The following is a 27,502-nucleotide window of genomic DNA, read 5'->3' as shown; positions in this document are numbered from 1 at the left end:
TAGGTCAGCAGGAGCAAAAAGACTCAACAAGGAGGGTAAGATTTAAGCTGGACCTTAAAGGTGAATAGCAGTGGGGAAGGTGGAGGAGGGGAGGAAGACATTTGAGGCAGAGGAAAAAACAGAGCAGGAAAACTCGCGCGGTATTTGGAAACACAAGGTTAGTGAGGCTGAAGTGCGGGAAAGGTGCGGGGGAGGGTCGGGGTGTGGCCGGGAGAGTTGTTTGGGCCAGATTGCGAACCATCTGAATATGAACTTTATCCTGTAAACAGCATGGACATTTTAAAGCAGGGGGATGACTTCATGGGGGGGGGGGTATATTTTTTAAGGGTGATAACTGTAGAACAAACGTTCTCAGCCTTGGCACTGTTGTTGTTTCAGGCTATATCACTTTCGTTGGCAGGTGCGGTCCTGGGCACTGTAGTAACATCCCTGGCCTCTACCTACTAGAAGCTAACAGCACCCTCTCCCCCCCACCCCAGAGGGACCACCAAAAATGTCTCAAGGCGTTGCCAGATGTCCCCTTGGGACACGTTTACCCCCTAACCCCTCTTGAGAACTGCTGCTCCAGAAGCAAGCAGCCTGGAAAATCAGCTGGAGTTGGGAGATTGGAGTCAGGCAGACCAATTAAAAGTAGGTTGTAATATTTCACAAAAAAGTCGAAGTCCTGAACTAAGGCAGCAGAGCAGGAATTGAGAGGATGTGCTGAATTCAAGGCAGCTGTCAACAGTGTCTGGCATGTTCTAGGTGCCTGAACAAATGGGGTTGAGCTAACAGGTCTTGATTGGGATTCCTTAATTAGGCTTTGAATATTGGGTATGGCTTGGAGGGGTGGAAGGAGCCCTGGTTGGGGAGTCAGCTCTGTTGCTGGGTCTGTTCTTTTTTAGGGGCCTGAGTTGGCCTAGTCCCTTAACATCCCTGGATCTCGGTGTTCTTCATCTGTAAAATGTGTCTGAGACCACCTGTGCCTCTATCTCGTGGAATTCTAAGACTTCACATTTGTGAAAGCCCTTTGAAAACAGCAGAACACTTTCTAAATGAACAGTTGTTTTCTCTCTGTACATGCTTAGGAGCGAGGGCAGTGGGGATGAGATTACACAAGACCCAGAAGGAAAGGGAGGAGATCATGGATGCCTTGTCCAGCTGTGGGCTAGCGGAGAATGAGGCTGGGCTTTGTTAAGCTCATGAAGCCCTTGAATGTGCGATGGGATGTTGGCATTTGGCAGGCAGACATTTGCTCGCACTTTGGTGATCAACATCGCAGCTGTGAGTGGTGGAACTCTGTCCTAACATGATGCTGTTCTTCATCCTTCTGTCAGCAGTAAGACAGACTCTAGAACTAAGCGTCAACCAAAATATGAAGGTGCTGTGTTAAACCCAGGCAGATGGTGGATACAGCAGGGGAGGAAGGGCCAATAAGTGGTCTATTTTAAATATCTCGCGATTAGTTTTTACCAGGGAACTCTTCGTGTTTCCCTTGTTCCCTGTTGGTTCCCGGGACACTTTTAACTCTAGAGAGCAGTGTGCTCTTGGGCTAGACACAGATTTTTCTGGGGGCCTTGTTTGCCTCCTTTGCTAAATAAGGAGAGAACTTTATTTACCTAAAAACAAAGCACTGAACTGCTGGCCTCCTATAGTCTCTGTGATCAGAGGGAGGCCCTTCTGTTGAACCACAAACCATGATCTTTCCCTGGATGTAATGGAGGCTGATTTTTCCCATAGGCAGCCCTCTTACTGGGAAGCAGGAAGGTGATGGAACGATAAATGCAGCATAGTGTTTAGTGCCTTTTAGTTCAGCCTACTTATTGAGGAAACCAAGGCTTGGAGCTTTGAATGATTTGTCCAAGACAGTTCTGCTGTTTGGTTGCTGAGGGAGGTCCGTGCCCCTTCGTACCCTGCTACCAGACCAGCACATTGTCCGCCCCAGACACAAGTGCCTTTTGCTGGACATTTCCAGCTCTGGGTTCTCGGCTGTCTTGGAAAGAATAACTGTGACTCAGCCTGTGTCCAGAACCAGGGTGATTGCTTTTCTTTCCTTTTCTCTCCTTTTGGACATTTTCAGCTCATTTAAGGTGGGGACTGCTTGCCTCAGTTACCTTTGTTGGAGTTCTGGTTGTTCTGGTTCTTATGTTTCCTCAGGCCCTCATCTGTGCTGTGCTGGGTCTCCAAGAAGGCCCTGGAACCAGGGACGTGGTCGGGGCCACTGGGAAAGGCTAGAGCTGTAGACCTGGGATGCATCCCTATTTTAACACCTATATGGTACTGGAAAGAATACGGTGTGACTCGGGCTTTGCCTGGAACCTGGATGATTGAACACCTTGCATGTGTACCTGTTTTAAGACCTGGGATGTATACCTGTGAAAATAGAGTTTGCACACCTATTTCAGTACCAACCATTAATCCACTAATGCATTTGTCAAAAGCTTATTGGTTTTCTATTATGTAAGACATTTGTATGCAAGTGAGAATTTTGTTGAAGAATGGGACTTATGTTGCCCCAGAGTTTCTAGGCAACTCTAGACTTAAAATGTTTCCAATTTTAAAATGTTGTACACGTAACTTTTCTAGAACACGCTTATGGTATACTTGGTAAGGCACAAAGTACCAGCAAGACTGGAGTACTTCTTTGTCACCTTCCCCTATGGGTCACTGTGTTATTAACAGTAGCAACGATAACTCAGACCCTCAACAACAGCCTTTCCAAGCTGCACCACTCACCTGATGGTATATTAATGCTGATCAGGTGAGTTGAAGTGGCAGCAGGCAAAGCCTTCCACTTCTACATCCAAAATTAGCTCCAACAATGGATTACCCACGTACAGATTGAACAGGAAGTACCACTTGTCCCCTCCCCATTGGTCCCCTCACTCATTTCATACCTCCTCCTCAAATGGTTTTTCATGATGATACCTGTTTGGGGGCAGGGAGGAGTTTTAGATTGAGAAGATGACCCACATTCTGTCATTTTATACTTGAGATGAACCTTTCCCACCCGTAATCCTTAAGAATAGAGCATATAAACGGGGCATTTCATACCAACCGCATCTGTCCTTCACTCCCTTTTCTAAAACTCTCCTGAGTTTTCTCTGGTTAGTAACATAGGGTCGGGTCAGCAGTTCTTTCAAGCTGCAGACTCACTTTTCAGCTGGACCAGAAGTGACATTTCAGTATAAAACTGCATCCGAATTGGTCCCTAAAATGCAATCCTTTGACATAGAGGAAATGAGTTAGCCATGATCATCATAGAGAATCTGTGGCTATCCCACAGTAGATTTGTTTGATATTAACAGCGGATAGAACTCGTCAAAGAATGATTCCGTTCCAAATAGGCAGGATGCATTATTGATGATGGCCGCTCAGTGATTCCTCTCAGAACCAGGGTGGAAAGCAGAGGCATCATTGTCAGGACTTCGGTTAATGGTGACTTAAACAGCAGATACCCACTTAACTTCCTAGCTCTAAAGTCACAAGCAGTTTCATGGCTGCTACTCAGTATGCATCTGTTGGTTCTGGAACAATTTCTCCCTCTCTCCTGAGGTCTGAGAAGTTTAGATGCTATTACTGCGCCTGTTTGCTGATATACCAGATTGAACGTCCCCTCTTCATTCTTAGTGTCAGACTTTTCCGCTCAACTCTCTGAAACTGCAAATAAGCTCCACATGGCAAAACACAGTGGAAAAGATTGGGTGACGTGGTTGAGAATGAAATAGAATAATAAATGAATAAAGAAGATTCAAAAGCTGAATAAGTGTATCCCTAAAAAAGAGAATGGTGGAAAAGGCAGCTTAGCAGTACGGAATGAGGAAGTACTGAGTGACTGAAGTAATAGGAACTCCCAGGGGTAGAATTTCAAGGACGGTTTATTTGGGGTGAGGGACAGGATAAATGGTGTTGTTGATTTTGTGTTCATCGTGAGTGCTCATGTGAAGACCAAGGGAAAGGCACGTTGGAAGATTTAACTACACTCTCATACGGAGGATTCTTTTTCCTTATATACCAATCTATAAGTACTGATCTTTTTTTTTCTTCCAGTTTTACTGAGATATAGTTGACGTACAGCACTGTATAAGTTTGAGGTATACGGCATAATGCTTTGATTTACATACATCATGCGGTGATTATAAGTTTAGTGAACATCCATCATCGCATATATACAAAATTAAAGACAGAAAAAAACTAAAATTTTTTCTTGTGCTGAAACTTAGGCTTTACTCTCTTAACAACTTTCATATATAACCTACAGCAGTGTTATATTATGTCGTACATTATATCCCTAGTACTTATTTATCTTATAACTGGACGTTTGTTCCTCTTGACTGCCTTTATCCAATTCCCCCTCCTCTCAACACCCCTCCTCTGATAACCACAAATCTCTTTTTCTATGAGTTTGTTTTTTAAGTGTGATTGACCTACAACATTATGTTAGTTCCTGTTACATAACACAGTGATTCGATATTTCTATACATTTCAAAATGATCACCATGATAAGTGTAGTTACCATCTGTCACCATACAAAGATATTACATAGTTATTGACTATATTCACCACACTGTGTATTTCATACCTGTGACTCATTTATTTTGTAACTGGAAGTTTGTGTCTCTTAATCTTCCTCAGCTATTTCTTTCCTCCCCCCATCCCCTCCTCTCTGTTTGTTCTTTGTGTCTATAATGCTATATCTGTTTTGTTTGTTCATTTGCTTTGTTTTTTAGATTCCACATGTAAGTGAAATCATACAGTATTGGTCTTTCTCTGACTTATTTCACTTAGCATAATATCCTTTGGGTCCATCCATCTTGTTGCAAATGGCAAGGTTTCATTCTTTTTGTGGCTGAGTGATATTCCATTGTGTATATACGTGCCACATCTTCTTTATCTATTCATCTGTTGACGGGCATTTAGGTTGCTTCCATATCTTGGCAAATGTAAATAATGCTGCAGTGAACATAGGGGTGCACATATCTTTTTGAATTAGTGTTTTCATTTTCTTTGGATAGATACCCAGGAGTAGAATTGCTGGATCATGTGGTAATTCTATTTTTAATTTTTTGAGGAATCTCCTTACTGTTTTCCACAGTGGCTGCACCAGTTTACATTCCCACCTATACTGCATGTGGGTTTCCTTTTCTCTACATCCTCGACAGCATTTGTTATTTGTTGTCTTTTTTGTTGATAGCCATCCTGACAGGTGTGAGTTGATATCTCATTGTGGCCTTGATTCATATTTCCCTGATGATTAGTGATATTGAGCATCATTTTATGTGCCTCTTGGTCATCTGTATGTCTTCCTTGGGAAAATGATTATTCAGATCCTCTGCCCGTTTTTTAATTAGGTTGTTTTTTTGATGTTGAGTTGTATGAGTTCTTTGTATATTTTGGATATTAACCCCTTATCGGATATATTGTGTGCAAATATTTTCTCCTATTCAGTGGGTGGCCTTTTTGTTTTGTTGATAGTTTTCTTTGCTATGCAAAAGCTTTTTATTTTGATGTCACACCATGCACAAAAATAATTCAAAATGGTTTAAAAACATAAATTGAAGACCTGAAACCATAAAACTTTTAGAAGAAAACATAGGCAGTACGTTCCTGGACGTTGGTCTTAGCAGTATTCTTTTGGCTATGTCTATTTAGGCAAGGGAAGCAGAAGTAAAAATAAACAAATGGGACTACCTCCTCATGTGTAAAACCCTTGCATTGGCCGTGGATGATATAAAAAAAAATGTGGCTCCCCAGCACCTTCTGAATCTTTCCCCAGCGTCATTTTGAGCCCTTTCCTCCTGCACTGTGTCCCACCCAGACTGGCCTTCTTTCGTCCTTCAGTAAGCACTATTCCTTCCTGTTCCAGGCTTGTCACACAGATAACCTCTCAGCCTAGAACACTCCTCCCTCCTCAATATGTCTAGCCAACTCCTTGGCCATCTAGGATTCAGCTTGAATCTTACTCTTTCAACAAAGCCTTTCCTGATGACCCAGACTAGGTTAGGGCCCCCAACTACATGCTGTGAATGTCTGTGCTGTCCAAGCAGTTATGACCATTGCAGTAGACTAATTGCATAATGTGGTCTGACATCCTTGAAGATAGGGACATGTCTTTTTTTTCTGTGTCCCGGCACCTTGCACAGTGCCTGTCATGTGGCAGGTGTTCAGTAAATACTGATGGATGAATGAATGGACTAGAGTCTGTGTTCTGGTCGGGGGGCCTTGTAGCTTATGGGGGACATGTCCCAGTTGAAGAATATTTACTGAATAGACTCAAAGATGAAGTGTTTGAATACTAGTGACAGGAAGGCCAGAATGCTTTATCCTGGGAAAGGAAGGTTGGGAGCTGGCTTGAGTCCCAAATGCAAGTGTGTAAGGCATTTAAGTTCTAAGATAGATGATCTCTTAAAGACAAAGCAAGAGCAGAAGTTTTCTTCAGAAAAGAGTAGTGTCCCAATGCTTTCTCAGTTATTTATTTTTGATCAGTGAAGTTCTGTTTGCAGAAGCTAGCTTAGCCTGAAATGACTTCAGTCAGTGCTGATTTTGGTTTCTTAGAGAGGTCTATTAATGGAACAGGGTTTAAATTAAAAAAATGGAAGCAAACAAACTTAACTTTGCCTTGGTGAATACTTCTAGGACTGTGACTTGCTAATAAGCATTGTGGTGAGTGTAAACTATTAAGACTGTTTCTTTGGGAAAAACAATATAGTAGTCTTCGACTGTGGAGATCAGGAGTATATACCTGCAGGAAGGAGGAAAACAACTGCCCAGTGATGGCATCATATATGGATTTTAAAAGTTGAGGTATTTCAAAGAGCTTAGGTGGAAATGAAGATGGTGTGCTCTGGAAAACTGTCTTAAGTGACTTAAAGATTTGTAATAATATGATTATGGAGTATTTAATTTACATACTAATTTGCCCTGTACAGGGAGAGTCCACAGTCTAGGAGCAGTAGTCATGTTCCAACAAATTCCAACAAAGCTTTAGCTTCTTGAGAAGATTCAGACATATATTTAGCTGCATGAAATGTACTAGCTTTGAGTAAATCTTTTCTAGCTTCTTTAGTAGCAGGTTAAATGGATTTAACATTGCAGGCTTACAAAACTAGCTTGCCATCAACATACCCTTTTTAAATAGGGAAATTTCAGTGGTCTTTCCAAAACTTCAAAATTAACGCATTGCTTTATGGCTATTTCTAAGCCTCTGATATCACTGTAGCTTCCGTCAAACACATGTGCTGCTGGTATAAACTGGATGGATAAAATGACTCAGCGATGCTCTCTGAACACCAAGCGCCTCCCATCTTGCCCATTTGTCACTTAAGGACATACTGCTTATTCTGTTAACATCTGCAGGGCAGTAAACAGGTAAATTGTTTCACCAGCCACATGGAGACTTGGGTCTGCATTAGCAGATATAGAATGTGGATTAAGATGTAATTGTGACTGATGAGGTAATCAGATATCAGAAAGAGTTGAATCTCTCCTCAGAAGACTGGGTTGAGATGACATAGTGCTATAAGCACATAAGATAGCAAATATAAAAAATACGATGTGATGGTCAGTGCAGGAAATAGGTTGATGGACCTTCCTTTTGGTATATTTGACTTTTGTTTCATTTAAATGACAGGAAGTGTTGGGTTTTATTATAACTTTGCTGTTTAACTGTGCACTTTATATGTTATAGAATAAAGCTCACTTCTCTGGTTTTGTTCTATCCTTTTTACCCCAAGGATGCTGAGTGGCTTTTTGCTGTCCTAATCTCTCTGCATTAAGTTAAAGTTCTTCCTGGCATTTGGACTAGCTTGGTTTTCTCATTTAGGAAAGGACATGGAACAAGTTTGGAAGAGTTCTGGGTGGGGCCTCAGGCACCTACCTCATTGGCCCAGAATTGTACATGGATTTTCAGTTACTTCTTGGCTCTGGACAAACAGAATATTTACATATAATTCCCCCTGGCTGTAAGTTATAGGGAGCTTCCCAGTGCAGAGCATCTGGGGAAAAAGGAAGGTTATTACTGGTCCAGGAAGCCTTTAATGGGAATGAGTAAACAGGGAAACCAGGAGGCTGGCCTTGGTGCTGGGGGGAGGAGGAGGTAACTAACTCAGGAAGTTGGAGCTTCTATGTTCCCATGACACTTTCTGTGCATGTGGTTCCATTGGGATTATTTGGTTGTGTCTGTGCTCTCCTACAGGGAGTTCTCCGTGTCTCTATCCCAGGGCCCAAGTTCCTGCCACAGTAACAATAACTTCTGTGACAGATGCTGTGCTAAATGTTTCATTTCATTTAATCCTAACAGCAACTGTAATACGGAAGATATTTCTCCACTCTACAGATGAGGAAACAGCCTGTGATGGGGGTTGAGGCTAGTACCTGATACCTGCATCTTAACCTCCTGCTCACGTGTCTCCCATAGCGGGAGCCCAGTCAGTGGGAAGGGAAGATGCCCAGCAACATGCTGCTGGGGATGTTCTTGACTTTGACCCCCCAGATTTGGGGGACTCATCACCACCACTGGGTTCAGGATGCAGTTGGTATCTGGGTCCATGAACATGATCTTCAGACTTCAGTAGATGTGCAGAGGATTGCGGGAGGTTCTGCTCGGATGTGGTAAAAGGCCTAGTCTTTGCCCTCCAGACTCTTCGCATGCAAAAGAATGAAATGTGACCCACCTCCTGCCAGAAGGGCAGTTGGGTAAGGTAGGTCTTCATAGTTCCTACAACGTGGCAGTACCCTGCCAGGCACCACACCACTGGGGAACCTGCTCTTGTGATGGTGCTGAAATGAAACTGTCGGCTTAGGGAAGTGTGTTGTCTTTCTTTTCCCTCCAAGAACTGTTGCTTTAGCAGGAGAAGCTTCGAAATGGACACTTACCCCCACAGAGGATCACTTATGACATTTTGGAGAAGCGTTTAGGTGTCTTCCTAACCTCACTAAAGAACTGAGCTATGAATAGCCCCATTTTTAATAAGGGACACATGATTTTTGGCCTAGAGGGTCTTGTAGTCTCTTAGCACTGTGGTTCTCAGCCTGCCGTCCTAGCACTTTGTAGCTGGACTTGGGCAAGGCTGGGGAAGCAGCTTGCTGTCCTTTTGCTGTGTGTGATCCTTCCTGCCTTGGGTGGCATCTGAGTTCCAGGTCTCACCTCCTTACCTTTTCACAATTATGTTTTCCCTTGAAACCCACAGCCTGTCCACTTACTTGTAACAGTGCTGGGGAGCACTGTTGTTTGTTGATGCTCCTCTGTGCTGGATCTCAGGCTGGTCCTGTACGGAGAAATTTGGTGGCTTCTGTGCTCCTTGAGGGATGGAGGTTGACCAGCTTGATCTTGCATCTTCTCCAAATGAGTTCTAGAACAAAATTCACGCCCTGAGTAAATCTATTGACCGGTTTCTCTGTTTCTCTGGAGTCAAAAGGACTCCCCTCCCACCCCTAACCAGAGCCTCGCTTTCAATCATAGAGCAGAGATTTGAGTTCCTGCTAACCATGACGTCATGTCAGTGCTGGGGTACAGCCGTGAATAAGGCCGACAGTGTGCCTGCTCTTTGTCCCCTAAACACAGGTAGGAATGGGCAGGCAGTTTATCCAGTGAGTCACCAGGTTAGGCTGTGGGGTCCCCTCTCATCCATTCCCGGGGGTCTGTGCCCAGACTGCCTTGCTTCAAGTCAAGACTACATTGTGACTAAAACTTCAGTCTGATTCTTAACTCCAAAACTACTTAGTGGCTTAACTTGGCAGGTCATTGTCAATGGGTGTTTGCACTTTTTTCGTGTGTGATTATAAGACACTTTAACTGTATAAAATACGTACCCAGTGGGACCTGGGCTGCTGTAAGAAAGTCAGTATTCCTCCATGGGTGGGGGGAGACAGTGGAGGACTTAGAGTCTGAGATCTTCTCTTTGATTCTGCCCTGAACTTGGCTCTTCACTGTGAACTTTGGCAAATTGTCCACTATGTTTTACCCTCAAGTTTCTTCTTTGTGAAATATTAGCGATAACCCTGCTCATCTTATTTCAGTTTTAAAACTAAGATGAAATGATTAAGTTACTTATATTAGTGTAAGATTATGGAGGTGGCATTGTTAATAATTCTATGGAGTGAATGTTTCCAATGTTCCTATTCTCTTTTCCCTGAAGTCCACTTTGGTTCTGAGGCTCACTCTGAAACAGTGATTTTAACTCTGATGGTGCATTCATCACTTGGAAAGCGTAAAAAGAAAGTACAGTGCTTGGGGCCTACTCTCAGACTTAATCTTAATTATTCAAGTGTGGGACATGGGCATTTGGTCTTTTTTTTTAAAGATCTGCAGATAATTCTTAAATGCCAGCCAGCGTTGAGAGTCACTCCTCTCAGGGTTTTGAGGTTGAAGTAGTCTAGATCCAGTTACTGATTTTAAGGCAAAGCATGGCTACCTATGTATGATGATTTGCAGGACATCTAAAGGATCCCAGTAACATGGAACACCTAGGGTTTGTTTCCCGTTCCCTAATCGTCTGCAGGATCCCAGGAGGATCCTGCCTTCTAGACGGCACAGTGTCTAATATCATCACCACTGTCACTACTGCCTAATGTGTACAGTACCAATACTGTGGGATTTCATCTAATTCTTAGGACGCTTCATGAGGTTGGTCTAACTTTTGCCCAGATTGTTCAAATGAGGAAACCGAGGCTCAGACCCATTCATCACCTTACCCAACCTAATGAGTGGTGGTTGGAATTCTTACCCAGGCTGTCTAGCTCTAGAGCCCGCACACTTAACCACAGTACTGCACTGCATGATAATTAGTATAAATGGGTAAATGCTGTCCTCTTCTCAGCATTATACTTACATTTTAGCAGGGGCTTTCTGCAGGTAGTGCTCTGCTCAGGATAAAGAATCCTCGGACTGGAATTTCATGTTCGACCACAGGCCAGTGGGGAGAGGCCTCTGGGCACATGAGGGTCTGTGCTGCCCTGCAAATCAGTCACCAAATCAAACCACAAGGACTGCTGCTTTTCAGACCTGCCTGCACATTGGATGCAGCTGGGGAGCTTTAAAAAAACACTGCCTGGTTCCCACCCCCAGAGATTGATGTAACTGGCCTGAGGGGTTGCCTGGCTGGGGAAGCTTTAAAAGCTCCGCAGGTGGTTCTCCCCTGCGCCAGGGTTGAGCACTAGTGCCAGAGGCAGCCGCTCCCTCCAGCTGTGTGTCAGAGCTGCCTCTGTGCCTGCTGCAGATCTGGGAGAAATGAACTCCGGCTGGAGAATCGCTCTCAGTACTAATGCATTTCATTTCAGAGAGGCATCTGCCTTCTCCGGTTAATACACAGGGCGCTTTCCAAAAGAAAAATCAGTTTTTCTTTGACAATTAGGTCAGACATTATTTTATTTACTTTGATATGATGGGATTAAGTATTGTTAAAACAGCATAGTGACAAATTGAGTAGTACTGTAATAGGATTCTGTGAGGGAGCTTGTCTTTCCTACAGTCTACTGCCTCCAGGAAAGTTGGTAGAGGTCAGATTTGTTTGAAGGAATTCCCTGAAGGTGAGAAAAAATGAAGAGGCAACACAGAACCTTGGTTCTAGAAAGTTTCTGTCTGGCTCATAGAAATGATGGCTTTCTGTTAAAAGAATATATTTTATCTTACTGCTTTTCCAGATATTAGAAGTGAGAACCCATGTCAGGAGAGAGTGTGCAGGATGCTGTTTGCATCATCTGCAACCAAAACAGTTTTTGTTTTTCAAATTGAGGTGAAATTCACATGACAAAAAATTAAATATTAAATGAACCGTTTAGTAGCATTGAGTGCATTCACAATGTTGTGCAACCACCATGTCTATCTAGTTGCAGAACATTTTCATCATTGCAAAGGAAACCCTTCCCTTACAAATTCTTTCCATCTCCGGATTAGAGACCTAAATGTAAGACCGGGCACTATAAAACTCTTAGAGGAAAACATAGGAAGAACACTCTTTGACATAAATCACAGCAGGATATTTTTTGATCCACCTCCTAGAGTAAAAAAAAATAAAAATAAAAAAATAAAAACAAAATAAAATAAAAACAAAAATAAACAAATGGGACCTAATGAAACTTAAAAGCTTTTGCACAGCAAAGGAAACCATAAACAAGACAGAAAGACAACCCTCTGAATGGGAGAAAATATTTTCAAATGAATCATTGAACAAAGGATTAATCTCCAAAATATATAAACAGCTCATGCAGCTCAATATTAAAAAAACAAACAACCCAGTCCAAAAATGGGCAGAAGACCTAAATAGACATTTTCCAAAGAAGGCATACAAATGGGCAAGAAGCACATGAAAAGCTGCTCAACATCACTAATTATTAGAGAAATGCAAATCAAAACTACAATGAGGTATCACCTCACACCAATTAGAATGGGCATCCTCAGAAAATCTACAAACAACAAATGCTGGAGAGGGTGTGGAGAAAAGGGAACCCTCCTGCCTGCACTGTTGGTGGGAATGTAAATTGATACAGCCACTATGGAGAACAGTATGGAGGTTCCTTAAAGAACTAAAAATAGAATTACCATATGACCCAGCAATCCCACTACTGGGCATATACCCAGAGAAAACCATAATTCAAAAAGACACATGCACCCCAATGTTCATTGCAGCACTATTTACAATAGCCAGGTCATGGAAGCAACCTAATTGCCCATCGACAGACGAATGGATAAAGAAGATGTGGTACATATATACAATGGAATATTACTCAGCCATAAAAAGGAACGAAATTGGGTCATTTGTAGAGGCGTGGATGCATCTAGAGACTGTCATACAGAGTGAAGTAAGTCAAAAAGAGAAAAACAAATATTGTATATTAACGCATATATGTGGAACCTAGAAAATGGTACACATGAACCGGTTTGCAGAGCAGAAATTGAGACACAGATGTAGAGAACAAATGTATGGACACCAAGGCGGGAAAGTGGTGGAGGGGGGTGGTGTGATGAATTGGGAGATTGGGATTGACATGCATACACTGATGTGTATAAAATGGATGACTATTAAGAAAAAATAAATAAATTAAAAAGAAACCCACAAATTCTTTCCATCTCCACAGCTCAGATCACCTCTGTCTTCCTCCCTCAAGTCTTTTTTGTTTAATTGAAGTATAGTTGATTTACAATATTGTGTTAGTTTCAGGTGTACAGCAAAGTGATTTGGTTTTATATATATATATATATATATATATATATATATATACTTTAAAAATTCTTTTCCATTATAGTTTATTATAAGATATTGAATATAGTTCCCTGTGCTATACAGTAAATCCATGTTGTTTATCTATTTTATACATGGTAGTGTGCATCTGTAAATCCCATACTCCCAATTTATCCCTCCCCGCATTCCCCTTTGGTAACAGTAAGTTTATTTTCTGTGTTTGTGAGTCTGTTTCTGTTTTGTAGGTAAGCTCATTTGTATTGTTGTTTAGATTCCACATGTATGTCTCCCTCAAGTCTTTGCTGGCTACTGTGTTCCTTATCTCTCCTTCCTCTCAGTTTGTGTGTCTGTTCTCTTGGCTGTTTACTTTGTACTGATCATGCCCCACCTTGTACTCGGTTACAGGGGCAGTGGATCTTCCTTGGCCTGAGTGGAGAGGCTTGTTGGCTCAGTCAGCACATAAAGCAAAACTTGATTGTGGTTAAAATTGCCCTTGGAAGTCCTATAAATAGCTCAAGTGCGGCGTATGTGACATTGGGTGAACAGCCCTGCTCAGTAACTCATAGGCACCTTAAGCCAAGAATCTATGAAGTAGCTTAAAGGTGGGGAGGCCTGCCTGCAGATGTCACCCATCCCGTACCATCACAATACAGGGTTTACTTCATTCTTGTTTAACAATGAACTGCTGTAATCTCAATGCATGTCCACATGTGTCTTCATTGTGGGGATGGAGGACACGTGACAGCATCTAGCACAGAGTGGGTACTCAGATGTTTACTGGATTTGAATCTAAAGCCTGCTTGATCAGATCTGTAATGCACACTAGCCTTTAAGACGTTGTAGGAGAATCTGGTCACCTGTTTCCTCTCTAAGTTGGCATTTACCATCGTTGCCCTCCCTTCTCTTGCCTTGCCTGCCCACCGCCCCCCCCCACTGAATAGCTGTTACTCTCCTTTGAAATTGGTCACACCTCCCCCTAGAGTATATTTTTTATATGAATTATCTATCCAACTAGACTGTATGTTCCTTAACGTGAGGGTATAGATCTTCATGTTTATATTTGGTTACATGGTGCTTATCACAGTGTTTTATGTGTAAACCAGGTGCCCCATAAACACACCTTCTCTCTTCACTGATTCCTGTCTCAGTAAACATTTCCTGAGCATCTACTACATGCCAGGGATACCGAAATGCCCCATGGTGTATCTGAAAGACCTTGAAGTAGTAAGAGGAAACTGACGTGAAAGAAATGACTGCAAAAACCATAAAGAAAGTTGATCATAGAAGAGTTGATTGCGGCAGTCCAGAGTTGGGAAGGGCTACCTCTGTAGTGCACGGGGAAGGAAGGGTTCAGTGAGGAGACGGTGCTGGAACTTTGACTCTGCCCACATAGACAATGAGGAAAGGACATTCTAGGCTGAGGAAACAGCATGTTCAAAGGTAGAGGGCAGCAAACCTTTTCCGTAAAGGGCCAGAGGGTAAATATTTTAGGTTTGGGGGCCATAGGGCCTATGTTACAACTGTCACTGATACGTGGAAGCAGCCACAGACAACACATAGATAGAATGTGTCCTTGTGTTCCAATAAAACTTTATGGACACCAAAATTTGACACGTATAGTTTTCATGTGTTAGCATGTGATTATCATTCTTTTGATTTTTTTTCCCCAGCCGTTTAACCATTTAAAGACTATTCTTCACTCATGGGCTGTATAAAAACAAGTAGCACACCAGATTTGGTCCAGGGCTATAGTCTAGCCTGTGTACAAAAACAGGGAAGAGTTGAGATCATATTGCAGGAGCAGAACAGTAGGTACTTAGGTGTGCCCATTCCGATGCCGTGGGTGTGAGATTCTGCATTTCTAACCAGCTCCCAGGTAGTGGTGAGGCTGAGGTCCTCACCTGGAGTAGCAAGGAACTGAAGTATCAGTAGGGTCCCCTTATGCCCCTGATGCTCTGATGGATTGTGTGGGTTTAGGAAAATATAGATGACAATTGTCTGCCTACCAGGTGTTTTCAGTCTGCTTAGAGAGGAGAGATTTATGTAAGTAGAAAGGTAAATGGACCCTCCCAGAGCGAGAGTTAAACAGCAGCAGAGCCAGGCAGCGAGGTCCCCCAGTGCTGGGTGCAGTGACCTGTCCGGTGAGAGGCATGTGAACAGCAGGGTTAAGGCCAGCGGAGCCCCCGTGTGAGCTGGGACTGGGCTCCTTGGCTTCCAGTACATCACGCAGCTTGACGACGTCCGCACATCCCCACCTCCACTCGCTTCCTGTTGGCATTTCCCCCTTCTTCTCTTGTTTGTCACTCTGTTATCTTGAGCCTTTCCTGACGCCACTTTACACTGAGTGAAGACTTGGCTTTGAATAGAGCTTCTTGGGTGCGCTGTCCTCCCTCTGACTGGAAGGGGAGTCCCGGCGGCCTAACTCAGGGACGGGAAGTGTAGCGAGGCTAAGGAAAGTCGCTCACTTGAAGCTGGGGGACAGGAGCTTCAAAGTCCCCACAGCTGGATGGATGGTGGGCTTAAATGGTAGAGGAGGAGGTAAGTTAGAACACCTGAAGGGAGAGAAATGTTGAAACACTCAGTTTTCTCTGGAGATACTTCCAAACATTCTTCATGTATTACTCGATAGCACTCAGATACTATAAAGCTCTAGAGTATCTTCCTCTTAAAGATATAGGAATACCTTGCTGTAGTGCAGGCTCAGAGGCAGAGAGACAGTCCTGTGAACTTGATTCATTGTAAAACCAAAAACAAACGACTTTGGCTTTGTACCCTGAGCTGGGGTATCAGCGATGCAAGTTGGTGGTGGTTTGCTTTCCCATTAACTGGTGTTCTGAATCTCTTGCCTCATGACTTTCACTCCTCGATCCTGAATTAGAGACGAGTGTAGCAGGGGCCGGGGCTTGCTTTTAAAAAAGGCCAGTGATCACATGGAACAAAATGCTGTAAAAAAGCAGGACCAAAATCAAGTCGGCAACTGGCTGGCCACAGGGCCTGTGCTTTGCTGCCCCTCCACGGGGGAGGTGGGTTATGCTGACCCAAGCACACATTCTGGCTGGCCTCTGGTCTTAAGAACTATTAATTTCAGGAGTATTAATTTTGCTAAAAATATTCTGTGGCCATTTTATATATATATATGATTATACATAAATATAAATATACAAATATAATTATATATAAAAATTAAAATATATATATATATATATATAATGGGGGGGGTATGTGCCCGTGTACACAGACATCTTCTCAAGCAAATAGGCCCTGTGGAAATCGCATACCTATGAGACAAATGCTGAGAAAATGTGTCTGACAGAGTTAAGGAGCGTGGTGCCGAGAGAGACAGCCACTAGTAGATGCTGCCGTTTGGTGCAGCAGACCCGTGGTTCTCCCCAGCTGCACGTTACACTCACCTTGGAGCTTTCATGTCACCTCAAATGCTGCGTGGGTCTGAGGTGAACCCCGATTGGTCTTTTCAAGGCTCCCAGGTGATTCTAATGTGCAGTCAGGGCCGAGAGCCCACGAGTGACATTGCCAGTGCCTCCCACTCACCAAGGGCTGCGTTCTTCCCTGCCAGGAGTTGGCCAGCTTAATGACCTTGCGGATGTTCGATCCGGATGGCGGCTGGGGAAGGATGCCTGAGATTTGGGGGTATGTTTGTGGCTTAAAGAATGCACAACTAAATTGAGATTGCTGACCACTCAGGAATATATTAACACAGTTTCAGTTTGCTGACCACTTTCTTTCACTTGTGCAGGAAAATGGCTTTGACCCTGAATGCAGAATATCAAAGCAGAGATTCCCAAGCTCTGAAGACTTGCTACACTGTCTTGTTGGGTTTTGCATGTGTAGTCTTAATCTTTGTTTGCAGCACACTAGACACTCCCTCTGACATTGCTATTTTGTACCACCTTTTGAGATAATGGTGTAAAACTCTGGGTATAACCAAATCTAGGCTTGGCATTCCCCTGGTAGAGTTCGAATTTCATTTATCTGTGACATTCTGTTAGGATCTAGAAGGAGTCCTCTGTAACCAGTCCTGTGAGTTGTCTCTTGTCATGGTATTGGATCACCTTGTATCTTGAAATGAGAAGGGAGGGAAATGTGTGCAGATGACTTTAAAAGTTCTCCTGAGGGCCCCTCATAGAGAGCACACCTGAAAGCTTCTCTTGGCATCTAAGTTTCTTCTCTTTTAATCTTTCAGTACACAAAGGTCTGGATCCCTGACCCCGATGAAGTGTGGCGCTCGGCTGAATTAACCAAGGACTACAAGGAGGGCGAGAAGAGCCTCCAGCTCCGACTGGAAGATGAAACTGTGAGTGCAGTGCTGGGGGTGGGAGTGCAGAGCTCTGCTAAGCGGGGCTGGGTGCTACATTGTGGCTAGAGCGTGTCCTGCACGTTGGAGCTTCTGAGCCCCTGGCAACCGTTTTGTTGCTGTTGATGGTAATGTATGTGAAAGTTTAAACCATGAAGCTGCTGAGTGGATGGCCCATTACAAACAAGTGCCCATTGGTGTTAGCAGCTGAGAGATGGCGGGTGACTGAGGCAAGGATCTTCTCCGTGGAGTGGAGGGCACAGGAGGCTTCCCTCCGTGGGGTTGAGGCTCAGTGGGAGGTGAGGGGGAGCCACCTGCCATAAGAGCCAGTGCCTGGTACAGTGGTTGGAGTACCGGCTCTGGGCCCAGCCTGCCTGGGTTGGGATCCTGGCTTGGCCCTTGCTAGCTTTGTGCCCTTGAGCAAGTTAGCAATTTTTCTGTGCCTATTACTTCATCTGTGACATGGGGGTGATAGTTTGTCTAGGGAGCTCCTTAGAATACAATGAGTTACTATGTGGCATATACTTAGAGTCGTGCCTGGCATGTAAGCACTCGTTACATGTTATTTGCTCCAGTGAGAGTTTTTGGTTTTGTTTTTTTTTTGGCTGTGTTGGGTCTTCGTTGCTGCGCACGGGCTTTCTCTAGTTGCGGCGAGCAGGGGCTACTCTTCGTTGCGGTGCGCGGGCTTCTCATCACGGTGGCTTCTCTTGTTGTGGAGCACGGGCTCTAGGAGCGCGGGCTTCAGTAGCTGTCGCGCATGGGCTTAGTTGCTCCGCGGCATGTGGGATCTTCCCGGACCAGGGCTCGAACCCGTGTCCCCTGCATTGGCAGGCAGATTCTCAAGCACTGCGCCACCAGGGAAGCCCCGAGAGTTTTTTCGTTAGTTGATTTTCAGGTGGTTTTGCTCAAAAGGAAGACAAGGTAGTAACCAGGAAATGGCATTCCTTCTAGAAGGTCTGATTCAGTTTCCCTTTTCACGAGCCTTTTGTCACTACCCTTCCCTGTGATTTGTGCATTTCACACATATTTGAAGGCGTGCACTGCGCTGGCCATGGGGGTTTATGGGTGATCGGCTGTGGCCCTGCCATTCGTGGGGGCTCAGTGCTGGAGGGCTTAGTGAACGTGAACACAGAAATACGGGAAAGAGCCCGAGCAGCCTTCAGGAGGCACGGAAGCAGCAGACGAGGTACAGGAGGAAAGTGAGGAGGGAGCGGAGGTGAGGGTGTCGGGGGAGGGGCTGTGGAAAGGAGCCAGCATTGAAGACTCAGGCCCGGGTGGGCCGAGGGGAGCGTCCCAGGCAGGAGTTGTGTGCCAAAGCCCCGAGGCCTCAGGGTGTCCCCTTTGAGAGTGTGGAAGGAAGGGAGGCCAGTGCACCTGGAAGCCACTGCAGAAGGGGACGGACGGGACAGCCTGAGGCTGAGGGTGCAGGTCGTGCGTGCAGGGTTTACAGTAGGGGAGGCTGGGAGATGAACAGGCTTTGAACCAAGTGGCCAAAAAAGTCAAGATTTGGCTTTGGGACGGGTCAGGTTTGAGGGGCTGCAGAGCAGGCCTGGCCTGGGGTGATTATTGCCTCTCTGTGAACTGCAGGAGCACTGAAAGTTTGTCCCCCATCACTTAGCCTTTGATCATTTACTGTCTTACTGTTTTTCCTTCTTCTAAGCTCTTTGGTCCTGTCTTTCTAGGTAGTAATGACCTGCTTGAGAAATGGACCTTGTCTTATGCTTTGCTCACATGTACTTAACAGTGGTTGGTGATTAATACATTGATTAGTAGGAAGGTTGAACGTCTTGCCCCTCCTAACTTTTGTTTTGTATCAACTTTGAGCACATTCCTTGGTAAACCTGGGACAGTCAGTTGGTTAGTTTGTTAAAAGTTGTTTACACTAAGGTGTGCTCACCTCCCCTTCCCTTTCCTGGCAGGCAGACTTTGCCAGCCTCCTCTTGGTTTTGAGGTGAGAAACAAAATTCCCAACAGATGGAATCATGTTTATCATGTTGAATAACTTGCCACCCCATGCCCAAAACAAAATAAAATTAGTTCACCCACGTGAATGGTGTATCTTCCACTCCAGCAGATTTCATTTCAGTTGATCTTGTAAGTCGGTGGGTGTTTTTTTAAGAGTTGTACGGAAGGAATGTGGGCTGTGTTGCTAAAACAGAGCAGATGCCCACGTCCCCAGTGGAGAATGAGTTCTGCCCTGCGTGACTAATCCTGGCAGCCGCCCAGGACCCCTCTCCTGCCCCCTCCCCTGCTACACGGCCATCAGCTGTAATCAGAAGAGATGGCTGGGGCTGGAGATTAGCAGTTCTGGAGAAATAATGGGCTCTGAGCATTGGACTCTGTCCAGGTCGCTCCTGGGCTGTGTGGTTTTGTGACCGTACTTTTTGATGCCCCACTGTTAGGGTAATGATCACTCTACTCCACCCACCTAGAGTTCTGCTTCTCACTCTACATATCCTACCAATTCATCAAGATCCAGCTTAAATGCTACAGTTTTCTTGGCCCAGGTGTGACAATCATCTCCAAACTCAATTCAAACAACGCTGAGCATGGCTTCAATTTACACTTCCTGCAGTTACAGGCTTTTTGGCCTACTGTGTCCTCTCTCTCCAACCAGACTGTGGGCGCCTTAAGAAGTGGGGAGAGGTTTCACATTTCTTAGTGTTCATTCAGGAAGGAGCCTATCAAATAATTGATACTTCACAAACGTTGGCTGATATGACTTAACACAGGAACTGAGGCTGGAATCAGGGGAGGTAAAAATGAGGGAATGGGCATTTCGGATCTTGAACAAGGGAGGAGCAGAAATAAAGTAGCGGTCAGTCCCCTTTCTGAGCTGTCCTTAGGAGTGACTCAGCTGAGCTGTGGACCAGAGGCAGGAGAACAGAAGTTGGATGGCTGGACTCTGAATGTTTGAAGAATCTCCTCTGTAGCTAAAAGCATCCTTGATGTACCAGGTTGGCTGAAAAATCCACCCCGGAGTCTCTTTCCCCGCCCTCTGCTCCTCCCTCTGAAGTCCAATAGTGTGGGTTTAACTGTATCAGCAAAGGTTGTAAATAAACTAGTTCTCTTCTAAAACAATAAAGTTCTCAACCTATGGCTTCTACCTTAGCAGTAAGTAACCTGTGTGCTCTGCTCTGTGCAAGGTGGTCAGGCCCCCCAGTGTTCCTCTAAAGATGTTTCTTTTCCCCTGTTTCTTGCTTGCTTCTTATTTATTTGTTTATTTATTTGGGTAAAATATACAAAACATAAAATTTACCGTGTCAACCGTTTTTAAGTGCACGGTTCAGTGGCATGAAATACTTACCCATTGTTGTGCAGCCATCACCACCGTCCATCTCCAGAGCTCTTTTCATCTTGCAAAACTGAAAGTCTCTACCCATTGAATACTAACTCCCTATTTCCCCCTTTCCCTGCAGCCCCTGGTAATCCCTGTTTACCTTTGTCTCTGAGTTGGATTCTTCTAGGTACCTCAGAGAAGTGGAATCATATGATACTTGTCCTTTTGTGTCTGGATTGTTTCAGCCCAACGTAAGATGTTTTCTGTTTAAGCCAGTGAGAAGATGGGACACTTCTTGGGGTTAAAGCATCGTGTCTTCTCTTTTTCTCCCCACGGCTGTGAAGGGTGCAAGGTATCTAGGTGTGCCAACCCTTAGCACAGTACCCTGTTTAGACCGGGTAAAGCACCTCAGTGTATGCAGACCTTGGTGATAAATGCAGCTACCTAATTCTTTGCGCGGCGTGGAGCTCTGCCTGGCAGACCTTCTCTCAGTTGCCCCAACTTCCCTTACAAACTGCTCAGCTCCTGCCCTCTACTGGCAGGGAAAACTCTCCCCGTTTCCATGGTTTTGCGTTTAAATTCTGTTTTTCCAAACAAGTTTGTATCCCATGTCCAGGGCGAGTACTCCCTGTGTGCAAGGCCCTGGCAGTGTTCATGAGTGAGAGGAAGATGGGGAGACGTGAGCTTTAAGAAGAGCAACATGCTCTATCTGTGTCTCTGCATATCCAAGCCTGCTAATGTTTCTGGGGCCAGGGCAAGAATGGGGATGTAGCCTACGTCTGTTTAAATACTAAAAGCATATTTTATCAAAATTATTTAGGTAAATCTGACATTTCTAATTCTTGAAAAAATAAAGCATTTCGTATATTAAAATGAAAGTAATGGCCATCATCAACAAATCTAGAAACAATAAATGCTGGAGAGGGTGTGGAGAAAAGGTAACACTCTTGCACTGTTGGTGGGAATGTACATTGATACAGCCACTATGGAGAACAGTATGGAGGTTCCTTAAAAAACTAAAAATAAAACTACCATACAACCCAGCAATCCCACTACTGGGCATATACCCTGAGAAAACCATAATTCAAAAAGAGTCATATACCGAAATGTTCATTGCAGCTCTATTTACAATAGCCAGGACATGGAAGCAACCTAAGTGTCCATCATTGGATGAATGGATAAAGAAGATGTGGCACATATATACAATGGAATATTACTCAGCCATAAAAAGAAGTGAAATTGAGTTATTTGTAGTGAGGTGGATGGAGTTAGAGTCTGTCATACAGAGTGAAGTAAGTCAGAAAGAGAAAAACAAATACAGTATGCTAACACATATATATGGAATCTAAGGGAAAAAAAAAAAAGGTCATGAAGAACCTAGTGGTAGGATGGGAATAAAGACACAGACCTACTAGAGAGTGGACTTGAGGATATGGGGAGGGGAAGGGGTAGGCTGTGACGGAGTGGGAGAGTGGCATGGACATATATACACTGCCAAACGTGAAGTGGATAGCTAGGGGGAAGGAGCCGCGTAGCACTGGGAGATCAGCTCGGTGCTTTGTGACCGCCTGGGGGGGTGGGATAGGGAGGGTGGGAGGGAGGGAGACGCAAGAGGGAAGAGATATGGGAACATATGTATATGTATAACTGATTCACTTTGTTATAAAGCAGAAACTAACACACCATTGTAAAGCAATTATACTCCAATAAAGATGTTAAAAAAAAAAAAGAAAAAGAAAGTACTTGCATCTCAACTCTTCGGTCTCCATCTAGCTGCCAGTATAAAGAACTGCTGCCTTGCATTGGGCATGTCATGTCTGTACCTACATATAAACAAATTTAAGAGGAATGTGACTTGTTCAGTACTGCAGAGTGTTCCTCATAAGTCAGGTTTGCAGTGCTTGCAAATACTGTACTAATTTGTGAGCACCTCTGAAACCACAATTAGAATGTGCAGAGAAGCAAGGCATTGGATATTCGGCCCAACTGGGAACCGGTGTTTCATTATATGAGAATTTTTTTTTGCATTTGTGCTATCTGGAAGGAAGGATTAACAAGCTAATTTGTCTTTCCTTTTATCTAAACGTCTTTGCTGCCCAGTGCCTCCCCACACTCCAAAGCAGTGTCTATCTCTGACATTGGTGATGTTATAGCCCATCAACCTTCAAGGTGCCTGGACACATTTGTCTTATTTCAAGGACACAGGGCAAGAGGTGTGCAGAAGCATTTCCCTGGGGCCTGACGGCGTTCGTCACAAGAGTGTATGTTGAGGGTTGCAGATCTCACTGTGTCAGCACTGAACGCTGATCCCAAGTGACAGAGGTACCATGTGTTCTTTAATAAGGTTATATTTTGCATTTGTGATGTTGGAGCCCTTTAAGATGCAGGGTCCAGGGAAGGGCCCCTCTTGCTCAGGTCTAAGGATGGTACCGAACATATCAGGGTATTATAGCGAGGAAAGAGCAAACATGGTTCTTCGAATCAAGAAGCGACAGACTCACAGAAGAGCTAGGACTGTTGTCCTTACACATCGGTGTACTCAGACCACATACCTTGAGAGTGCTCACAGAGCTCACATAAACCCCGTGCAGATTAAGTGCCAGCTGCATGTACATCTGGCAAAACCGCAGAGCTAAGAGTATTTGGTAATACTTCTCTGGTACCAGTAAAGCCTCTTAGTGCACGTGACTTTGATTATTTCTTTTTTCTTTTTGTTTTACTGGTTTTTCCATTCTTTCTTACTTTCATATTGGTTTATGGGTCATCTAATACTTTTTATCTTTATCTTTGTTTTGTTCTCAATTGCTCAGTAATACACCATTGAGACAGTATTACACTTTGTTGATTGGATGGCAAGGATAATATGGAAGGCAATATTTGTATTGTACATATGCAAAAAATGTTTCCTTAAAGTTATAAAATAACACATTGCGTATAAATATCTATTGGTAATATTGTACCAATACAATTAGTTATCTTGTCTACAGTGGTATTTTTTTTAATTAATATATTTTGTAAAATACACGTAACAAAATTTACCGTCTGCACCATTTTTAAGAGTACAGTTCAGTGGCATTAAGTACATTTACATTGTTGTGCAATCATCACTACCATCCATCTCCAGATGGATCTCTGTTACTTAGTTATTATCATTGACCTCTTCCCCTGCTGTATTCATGATCTTTTCCATCAGTTAGGATATTGTGCCTGGCTGCTTCTGCTTGGAGGTTGGTGAAGCAGTGATATTTGCCCCCAAGGGACATTTGGCAATGTCTGGATACATTTTTGGTTGTCATGACTGAGGAGGGAGGTTTGCCATTGGCATCTAGTGATAGGTAGAGAGCAGGGATGTTGCTAAGAGGACCCTCCCCCAAAGAAACAACTATCAGTCCTAAATGAAAACAGTGCCAAAGTTGAGAAACCCTGGTTTAAGCCTGTAGAGGAAATGGTCCTGGACTTGCCATTGCTGAAAGACACCATGTTAAAAGCTAAACTTTTATAACTCCATATTCTAACAGAATATGTAAATTGGTTTCCCCGAAATAAATTGAAATCAAAAGATTATTTTTGACTTCACATTTTTATGCTGCTGTAATTTTGTTTATAATTTAAACTTCTTAATTGCCTATTTTCATTTATGTTTTTTTTTCCTTTAATTACTTGCATCACCATTCATTCATTATTCATTCATTAGAAACAGTTATTATTGAGCAATTATTATATGCCAGGGTCTGGTTATACAGCAGTGAAAATGGTACATCTGTACCTTTGTGGAGCTTTCAGTCTAACTTATAATGAATGTAATACATACAAAAATATAGGCTTTAGAATATGAAAAGTTCAAGGCCAAGAATCTTTAGAAATCCATTAGAAACATGGTGGGGTGCTTGACTCTACCCCGCTGCTCCCTCTGTCTTCACTCCCCAACCCCACACACTTTTTTGAAACCCCCTTGGGCAGCTACCTCGGAGTTTCGTGCTGACTTACTAAAGCAGGAACACTTACCATGGTAGAGGTGGCATGCAGATGTTCTACCATGGTTCTCAGCCACCTTGCAGGTTATGTGGGACCCCATGATTACCTCCGTCCAGAGAGCCCTAGGTAGAATTCCTGTCTATCACTTACAGGCAGAAGCATAGAAGAGCCTATGGGAGTTTGCCATGCTCTCTTCTTCCTCTGCCTGGTGACGGTGGAGGTCACGTGTTAATGTCTGGTTGACCTTGTGGAGCAGAGCTTCCATCCCAGCCAGCCTTGGGTACCTAGCATGAATGAGAGAGAAACCTTTGTGGTACTGAGCCGCTGAGATTTCAGGGTTAATTTGTTATTTCTTCATAACCTAACTGACCCTTCCTAACTAAGAAGTTCATATGCGTCACAGAGTATTTTATTTTTCAAGTAATTGCATGCCTGTGCTTAGGCCTGGGCTAAGTGATATGAGGCGAAGAATAAGAAGGTTCTTTTTAAGAAGCATGATCTTTTTGGAGACTGGAGAAGATGGAGCTGTAAGATTTAAACGCAGCTATCACAGAATAAGACACAGCAGAGCATTCATTAAGTGAATGTTTTTTGTATTCGTTTAGGACATAATGTAAACTGGACTTTTAGTGTGTGTTAAATGAACCTGGAGCCACACACTTGCTATTACAATAAGTGTAAGTGGATTCAAGCTTTGAGGTCTCCTATTTTCCAGGAGGATAGCTCAGAAAGAGAACACAGAAGAGAACGCACCCACATCCACTGACCTAAGTTAAGTACTTTAGACCAATAAAGTTGGAAGGGCCCTTAAAGATTGTTGGGACCAGTCCTCCCATCTTACAATTAGGGAAGCTGCTGTCTGTGGAAATGAAGTGATGGACTCAACACCTCAGAGCAATTAAGTTCCGTGGTTCTCAAGTTTGGCTGCATGATAGAAACCCCCGAGGAGCTAAAAAATTTTTGCAAAGCTCCAGCACAGCCAGACTTCTTAAATCAGAGTTTGGGGGTGGGACACAGCATAGTATCTTTTTGCAAGCTCCTCATGGGATTCCAAGGTGCAGGAAGGGTTGAGAGCCACTGCTTTAGTTGACAGCCAGGACTTGAATACAGGGTTTAACTCCTGGTCGGTCTCCATTTCTGTGAGCCATGTGGCACCTCAGGGTCAGCACCAACTGCTTGCCTGCTGTTAACTCTATTTTTACCAGCTTATCTTTTCTCTAGATCTTCTGCTTCTATGGGTAGAGAAAGAAAACTTGTTTCTCCTACTCTACCATATATGCTGATTAGTAGCTCCAAATCTTTGTGTTGGGATTTGTCATTTGAAGATGTTTTTATGATTATGTTCTCTTGCTGTGGTACCATGTAACATGGACATGTTGAGGTATGGGAGAGGTCATGAAAATATCAGACATTTCATTCAACTGGTATTTTTAAGCACCTACTAAGCATTATAGAATCACCTACTGAGTTTAGAGCAATCTAGACCAACACTCTCCAAGAGAACATTGTGCTACAGTGGGATGTTCTCTATCTGTATTGTCCAGTATGGCAATCACTAGCCACATGTGGCTATTGGGCCCTTGAAATGTGGCTAGCATGAGAAACTGAAGTTTTAATCGTATTTAACTTTAATGAATTCAATTTGAATAACCATCTATTGGCAAGTGCAGGTCTAGACCAATCCTCTACCTTATGCCACCCTCTATATTCTCAAGTGGTGTCCAGTATCATTTGCTGGATGGTGACCATTTGGAGACCCCCACCTGTTCCTGATTCCCAGCTCCTGGCCTTGGAGAGGAGAAGGTCCACTCTGGGTGTGTGACCGAGCATTAATTTTGTGAAGGGTGTTAACATTCAGCCTCCTCTTTACCTCCAAAGTCCCAGTTATTATGTAGTGAAGTCTTTTGTGCAGAAAGTTCAATGTCTCTGATCGTGTCATAAACCCTTTAATTTCAAATAAAACCATATTAACCGTAAGTGTTCAACCCTAGCAGCGCTATTAGAATCAAATACCTGTTAGAGAAAACAATGTGTTCTTCAGGCTCTCATTCCCTCCCTCCCTTGCCCTGGATATGCACAACCCCAGAAGTCTGTAGTTTTATAGAATGCTGAGCTTGCAGCTCTCACCTCTTTGCTGCTGCTCTGGGCATTTTTATTCCTTATCAATTTTACTGTAACCGATACCATTGGCTTATTTTTGGACCATGTTTTCACAAAACTGCCGATGCCTTTCCCTCCACACGCTTGGGGGAGAGTCTTTTGAGGGGAGATTCATCTGAGAAAATATGGAATGCCAGCATTTCTGCCTCAGGGTTTAAAGATACCGGGCTCAGGTCCCAGCTTTCTGATCTGAAAAATGGGGGGTTGGCTGGGGGAGCTCTGTGGCTCTGCAGCTGCTGTCTCTGTGCTGCTTACCAGGGAGGCGGGGTGGAGAGCCACGCGGGAGACCAGAGCAGACGCGCTCCTGCTGGGCAGAGGGACATCCACATTGGGAAGTCTTTCAGAGGGCTCAGGGAGGGATGTCTGGTTAGAGGCCCAGTGACACCACCCACTCTGCTGGAGATGAAGGGGGTGAGGGAGCAGTTCTAGAGTTTAATGAAATAAAAATCAACTCTCAACAGTCTCCATTTCCCCCTTGTTTCCCACCTCTTGGAAATTTTATCTGCATCTTCATGATAGTTGTTTGCTGGTCTCCTGTATGTAGTGAGTTTGATAAGAATAAAAGAGCTTTTTCACAGAAAGAAAAGAACCTTGTTTAATATTTTATAAGTCCCAACA

At 43.8% G+C, this 27,502-nt stretch overlaps 1 protein-coding gene across 6 annotated transcripts in view; it reads left to right on the top strand.

Annotated features, from left to right (window-relative positions):
- The window catches only part of MYO5B (myosin VB), a 367,733-nt gene that overhangs the window by 131,412 nt on the left and 208,819 nt on the right, over positions 1 to 27,502 (top strand). For all 6 annotated transcript variants that reach the window (XM_036823444.1, XM_036823439.1, XM_036823438.1 and 3 more), the window contains exon 2: positions 17,359 to 17,469. In XM_036823444.1, coding sequence (XP_036679339.1) covers positions 17,359 to 17,469 — 111 coding nt within the window. The remainder of the gene's footprint in view (positions 1 to 17,358; positions 17,470 to 27,502) is intronic.

Source organism: Balaenoptera musculus, chromosome 14 (genome assembly GCF_009873245.2).
Source record: "Balaenoptera musculus isolate JJ_BM4_2016_0621 chromosome 14, mBalMus1.pri.v3, whole genome shotgun sequence".
In the NCBI taxonomy this organism is placed as follows: Eukaryota; Metazoa; Chordata; class Mammalia; order Artiodactyla; family Balaenopteridae; genus Balaenoptera; species Balaenoptera musculus.
The sequence above is the reverse complement of the archived record's forward strand: the minus strand, read 5'-3'. Positions and strand labels throughout refer to the sequence as shown.